Source organism: Gopherus evgoodei, chromosome 9, assembly GCF_007399415.2.
Source record: "Gopherus evgoodei ecotype Sinaloan lineage chromosome 9, rGopEvg1_v1.p, whole genome shotgun sequence".
Lineage (NCBI taxonomy): Eukaryota > Metazoa > Chordata > Testudines > Testudinidae > Gopherus > Gopherus evgoodei.
The window spans coordinates 43,548-50,509 of NC_044330.1; the positions used below are offsets into that span (position 1 = coordinate 43,548).

Below are 6,962 nucleotides of genomic sequence, written 5' to 3' on the forward strand. Positions count from 1 at the left end.
GCTTTCTAGCCCAATGACAGCTTCGATAGGAAAGCTTGAGAAAACTCCACTCCAGTGTACCTATATACTGGTGGTTAGAGCCGTCAGCTCGGAGATAGAAGTTTCGTTCCCTGCTCTACAGGTGGTAGAACGAGGAAGTGAACTCACATCTTCCAGAACACCAGTAATTAACACTGGGCAATGGTTGGAAGAAGTAGCACCACCTCCTTTTACAGACATTTTGGTCAACCAAGACCCATTGACTTGTGCTCTGCATAATTCAGGTGCTTCTGGCAATGGCACTCGCAGTTTCCATTTCATGAGGGAAAATGCTGTAATTTGTTATATTGGGGAAACACTCAGGGTGCTCTCAGGCAACTTGATTTTGTTTTTCCTTGTTTTATTGTTTGCCTTAAGGTCCTCCTGAGAAGAGTGTGATTGTGATTTGTGTGTGTAAAGCAATGGAGGCTGAGATTTTTCAAAAGAGCCGATGGGATTTAGGCACACAACTTGCATTGAAATACAATTTTCATTTCGTCAGTGGGAGTTTTACAGGGAATAAGGCCTGAGTAAAAAGTGAGATCAAACCTAAGGATTTCGGTATTAAAAAGTACATTGGATAGGAATCTTGTTCATGAAGATTCATATTTTGAAAACCAAGAACTGGGGAGACTGAAGTATTTGAAGAAGTCTCTCTCTCTCCCAAAGTGGAGATGAAAAAATGTTGGAAGACAACTGGCCTATAAGTTGGAAGGCTCAGGGGGAGGAAGGCATGATTCTATTTGAGAAAACTTTACAGGGAGCAATGCAAAGAAATTAAGGAGAATATTTAAAGTCTGAGTCTAAAGGAAACCAGTTGGATGTGGTCTTATATTTTAAATGGAACTTAAGGGAGTTAGGTATTCAAATCCCATTGACTGTCAACTACCTCCCTTAGGCTTCTTGAAAAATCCCAGCCAGTGTATATGTATTTAGACTGGTAGATATCAACAGGGTGAGTGGGAAGGTAGGTCGGCCTACCAGGAGGGTATAAAATGGGGTAAGTTAAAGTAGGCTGCTACCTATTTTAATGTTCACCTTTATGGAACCCCTTCAGTGTTCCAGAACTCCACAGGGTCCCACTTTTCTTTAAGTCCTTGTGGCCTTTCGCCCCATGAGTTCTGCACAGCACGTCCAGTTGAGAGAGACTCCTGGTCACACAGACTGTTACACTCTTCAGGGACCCAATGCGTCTCAGCAAACATTCACAGTGACACCAGGAAGCCTATTCAACTGGAACACAGCACTGGGGAATCCTTGTGTTGGCATAGAGAAGCACAGCTAGCAGTCCATCCTGGCTAAGCCAGCGCTCCAACCAGCCAAGATGCCATGGAATCCATTCCTCTCTCTCTCTCTTTCTCTGTCAGTGCTAGGTGAGGGCTGCTGAGCTGCCCTTAACCCAGCCACCTGACACCTCTTGGCCCATCCTCCTCCTCCTGCAGACCCATGCTGATTTCACATGTCCCACCTGCCCAGAGTTGTTCATGGGCAGGTGTAAATTGTTTAGTCCTTGGGGCTCTCATTGTCTTTCTGGATCCTCCACTGAAATAGGTCAGTTCCAGATGTTCCTTAATGACCTCCCCCTCCAAGAAAGTGACTAGAGTTAAGCCCCAAGAGCCTTTTAACCCTTTTACATCCACTTGGTAGCAATGCCTAAGCAAGTAAGTCACTGCCATGCATGTCATTTATCAAACTATTACAGAAAACCTCCACTTCATCACATATAAATTTTGACTACAACTCACAGAATACACCCAGATCACTCTACACAACCTGCCCAGTCCCCAGTGATATTTGAAAGACTATCAATGTCAGGATCTCAACAAGGGCAGTCAAGGCCAAGGGTCAAAGCAGGGCAAACCTGAGGCTAGGAGTAGCCAAGGAGTCTGTGGTCAGTTCCAGGCCCGGGTCGGTATTGAGTGTTAAAATCCAAGTCAGGTTTCAGGGTCCAAGTCAAGAGATAAAGTCCAAGCTCAAGACAGAAGTTCAAGAGCATAGAACAAGAACAGTCATAACAGCTACAGAGATCCACATCGTTGTTTGGAGGCTTCCTGGAGTGCCCCTTGGGTTTACGTAGGGCAGGGAGCCGATGAGGATTCATTGGGCTGCCGTCTGTCAAACCTTGAAGATGGAACTTCCTATGATCTGTGTAGACAGAGGGTCATGGGAAGTGGAATGCAAGCTGGTTATAGTTGCTGTTGGGAGGCACCCTGGAGCTATTAACTGCCTGGTAGCTCTGCAGATCTGGGTTCTGAACATCTGGGGGTTTACATTCAAATAAAGAGAACTAGTAGACTTGTTCTAATTTAGGGTTTTAAAGTCAATTGGAGAATTAATAGGATTTAAGCACCTTGCTCCCTTCCAAACCTTTAAAATCCCAAACTTGAGCTCTCTAACAACCAGGGTAAATCTTCATTGCCAGGGCCAGATATAGGTTTTTGCCGCACCATGGAAAAAAAAATTTGGCTGCCCCTCACCCCAGCTTGGGCTCCTCCTTGCACTCCCCTGCTGCTCCAGCCCTAGACTCCCCACACACACCCGCAATCCCCTGCCACCCCAGCCCTGGGCTCTCCCACGCAACCTGCACCCTCCTGCCGTCCCAACCCTGGGTCACTGGTAACGCCCTCCCAGGGTGGGTCAGTCAGCAGGAATTTTGGATATGCACAGAACACACATAGGACTGGTTCCCATATGGTTACAGAACTGCAGTAAAGGGGAACAATTTTCAGCTTGTGTGATTGGAGGATATCTGTTGAAAACAGCAATTCCAGTCCTAAAAACCACTGGGAAGCATTTCTTGCTTCTTCATTTCTTATCCTACTTTTTCTACAGCGAATTACAGTGGATGTGTATATTTGATTTGGGAGAAATGAAGTAACACCTGCCCAAATTGAGCTTGAGCACTCCTGAATTTTCAGGGTGTTCAAATCTGGAAGGTAGGTGCTAGATTCCCTTTCTGAATATTAGCTAAATCTGGAAAAGAAAAGTCAATTTCTGCTTCCATGGCTCAAAAGTGGAAATACTTCTACATGCCTGGTACTGTATCTCAAGCTGCCCAAGTCCCCGAGCAGAGCCTCCCCTCCCTTACTTTTCATTTTAAATTCTACTGCAGGGTTTGGCAACCTTTCAGAAGTGCTGTGCTGAGTCTTCATTTACTCACTCTAATTTAAGGTTTTGTGTGCCAGTAACGCATTATAACATTTTTAGAAGGTCTCTTTCTATAACTCTATAATATATAACTAAAATATTGTTGTATGTAAAGTAAATAAGGATTTTAAAATGTTTAAGAAGCTTCATTTCAAATTAAATTAAAATGCAGAGCCCCTCAGACTGGTGGCCAGGACCTGGGCAGTGTGAGTGCCACTGAAAATCAACTCGCGTACCGCCTTCAGCACGTGTGCCATAGGTTGCCTACCCAGGTTCAAGTGGGATCCACATACCTCCCTTGCTAGGCTTCAGATAGAGAGGTGCACTGTCCATTTAGACCACCCACTTCCTTCTTTGTGGGCTGCAAGCTGAGGTCACACTAGTATCCCTTATGCAGTCTGGGGAAGTCTTCTGAAGGGGATATCTGGGACAAAGCCTTTTACTCCTTGGGCACACTTCTTCCCCATTCACAGTGTCATCTCTTTCGACTCGCAGCATGGCTCAGCTACTTCACTCCCTACCCCTCCCTTTCCTGTTGATAGCAGCCAAGGGACTACTGGGAAATATAGTTCTTTCCCTGCTCCAGGGCTGGCTCTATCGGCAGGGAGCAAGGCAATGAACTACAGCTCCCAGGGTCCCATGCACTCTCAGCTCCCATGCTGAGTCTCCAGCTGGTCCGTGGCTCCACTTCTCCAGGGTTGTGAGAGAGGAGGAAGTGAATTAAAAAAAAAAAAGGATGGCCAAAATGCCGCCCCCTGGAAATATGCCGCCCCAATCACCTGCTTGTTTTGCTGGTTCCTAGAGCCTGCCCTGTTCATTGCTCATGTAGGCTGAGCTGAATGTGTTATCCAGTATTTTCAGTGAAAATGACACTGGTTTTCTGAAAACAAAAAAAACAAACAAAACCCCCACATATATGAAATAAGAGTCCTCACAGCTCCCCATTGGAAGGCTGTTCCAGAACTTCACTCCTCTGATGGTTAGAAACCTTTAAATCATAATTGGACATCTCTTTCTAAAAAGATAAACTCTAGCTCAACCACAGTGTATGGGATTGATGTAGGAATGACTGGCTGGCTCTCTCTGGTTTCAAGTATCAGAGGGATAGCTGTGTTAGTCTGGATCTGTAAAAGCAGCAGAGAGTCTTGTGGCACCTTGTAGACTAACAGACATATTGGAGCATGGGCTTTTGTGGATACCAACAAAGTGTGTATTCACCCACGAAAGCTCATGCTTCAATATGTCTGTTAGTCTATAAGATGCCAGAGGACTCTTTGCTGCTCTCTCTGGTTTGTATTACGCAAGAGATAGAGCTGAGATGATTGTAATAGTCCCTTCTCGCCTTAAAATCCATGAATTATACATTGATATTGTCATAGCTCCTAGAAGCCAACAACAACAGATTCCCATTGTGCTAGATGCTGTACAAAGAAACATAAAATGGCAATCCCTAGTTCTGATTTACTAGAGTTTTACATTGCATTGACATTACAAAGGGGCAATTCACAGGGGGGAAGGCCAGGCATAATCAAGACCGATACCTGTAAGAGTGGTGTGCTCTTCCCTCATTCATCTTAATGAGGTGTAAGCTCTGAGACCTTATGATTTCAAATTACATACCAGCAATGTCATTTTTGCAGAAACATCAGACTCTGTGGGTTTATCTCATCTACCTGGGGTGTTAAATCTAAAACACAATGATCACAATGTTAATGTCATTGCTGGTCATTTTTGCATATGTGTTTGTGTCTGTTGAATGTAATATCAAATATTGGGGTGTAGGAAAGTAAGGCTACTGGTTTTGACAAATAGGAAACTAAGGCCCTTGTTCTATAAATTGCTTTGTCTATGTGTACACCTGCATTCATATGGAACCTAGCTGAGGTCAGTGGCGAGGCATGTGGGCACATGGTTGAGGCTCTGCTGGCAATATTTGGATGAAGTATTCCCCATGTCTAATCGCTACCGGCACTGCCCACAAGGGGCAGGACATACAAAATCTGCATCTCCCCTCTGCTGCTAAATACATAATTTGCCTCCTGGGTGCCAGTCCAGGTGTAAGCACAGCATAGCTCTCTGCCCTGTTCTGAATAGTTTACCAAGGGTTGTAGTGGATTCTTCATCACTGACAATTTTTGAATCAAGCCTGGATTTTGTTTTTTTCCTAAAGATCTGAACTAGGAATTATATTGGGGATTATTCTATGGCCTGTGTTATACAGGAGATTGGACTAGGTGATCACAATGGTCCCTTCTGGCCTTGCAGTCTGAGAATTTAGCCAAGCTCACGCAGGAAACATATACTTGAGCAGGGAACTGAAAGTAGTTTTCCCAACTTCCAAGCTAGTGTCCTAGCTACTGGCACATCCCTCATTTGGTATTAAATAGTATATGTATAGGGAGGGCATCTAAATCCCTTTATCAGTTTTGACAAAGGTTGGACTTTGGGCTATTGACTTCAATGAGACTAATTGTGCGTATAAGGTGAGAAAGGATTTAGCAATCAAGATAGGGACAGAGCCCCCGGTCATGCACTTAGCATGGATTTTTACTGAAAAGCTTTCTCAATGTCTCTTTGACCTGCTTGTTTCTCAGGCTGTATACGATGTGGTTGATCAGTGGTGTCACCACTGTGTACAGCACGGAAAAGGTCTTGTTTAAGTTTGGCCACTGGTAGGCTATGGGAGCCGCGTAGACCACCATAAGTGTGCCATAGAACACAGACACCACAATGAGGTGGGAGGAGCAGGTGGAGAAGGCTTTCTGCTTCCCAGAGGTGGAAGGGATCTTCAGGATGGTGGAGATTATTTTGTAGTAGGACAGTAGGATTAGAAGGAAAGGCAAGAAGGACACAAGGGAGGCTATGATGAAAGCTGGTATCCTGACCATGTAGGTATCCCCACAGGAGAGTTTAATGATGGGTGTCAGGTCACAGAAGAAATGGTCGATCTCCTTGGAAGCACAGAAAGGTAACCTAGAAACCATGGGCATGGTGACCACCAGTGAAAGGAACCCAATGACCCACGACCCCACTCCCAACTGAAAGCAAAGCTGGAAGCTCATGGTGGAGGCATAATGCAGTGGTTTGCATATGGCCAAGTAACGGTCGTAGGACATGGCAGCAAGCAGGAAGCACTCGGCAACCACCAGAGATCCGAAGATGTAGAACTGCAGGAGACAAGAAGAGAAGGAAATGTCGTCCTGCACCACCAGAAGGGTTTTCAGCATCTTGGGGGCGACGCTGGTAGTGTAGCAGACTTCCAGGACAGACAGGTTGCCCAGGAAAAAGTACATGGGGTTGTGCAGGTTGTGGTTATATGATACCATCACAATGATCAGGATATTCCCAGTGAGTGTTACTATGTAGATAGCCAGGAACACCCTGAATACAGGGATCTTCAGCTCATGAAGGTCACCGAATCCCAGGAGGATGAACTCTGTGATGGTCTTTTGGTTTTCCCCCTCTACATCAGACATGTCTTCAGAGAGAAAAAGAAACTCAGAAGAATATTGTTAGCTCTGAGAACTGGGCTTTATTAATAATAATTATTAATTACTATTTATTTTATTACCATATCACATAGAAGTATCAGTACTGGACCAGGACCCAATTGTATCAGATGCTGTGCAAACACAGAACAAAAAGGCAGTTTCTGCCCCAAGGATTTTACAGTCTAATTATCAGACTAGGGACAACAGATGGAGACATACATACGGGATAGTACAAGGAAACACTGAGATTGTATTCTTTTATTCCAGAGCTGGGAGGGACCATTGTGATCATCTAGTCTGACCTAC

General features: G+C 44.8%; 1 protein-coding gene across 1 annotated transcript; it reads right to left on the reverse strand.

The window, feature by feature from the left end:
• Nucleotides 1-5,699: 5,699 nt before the first annotated feature.
• LOC115657576 (olfactory receptor 6F1-like) lies at nucleotides 5,700-6,641 on the reverse strand. The gene has a single exon (XM_030575619.1). The coding sequence runs from the start codon at nucleotides 6,639-6,641 to the stop codon at nucleotides 5,700-5,702; it is 942 nt and encodes a 313-aa protein (XP_030431479.1).
• Between the last annotated feature and the right edge of the window lie 321 nt (nucleotides 6,642-6,962).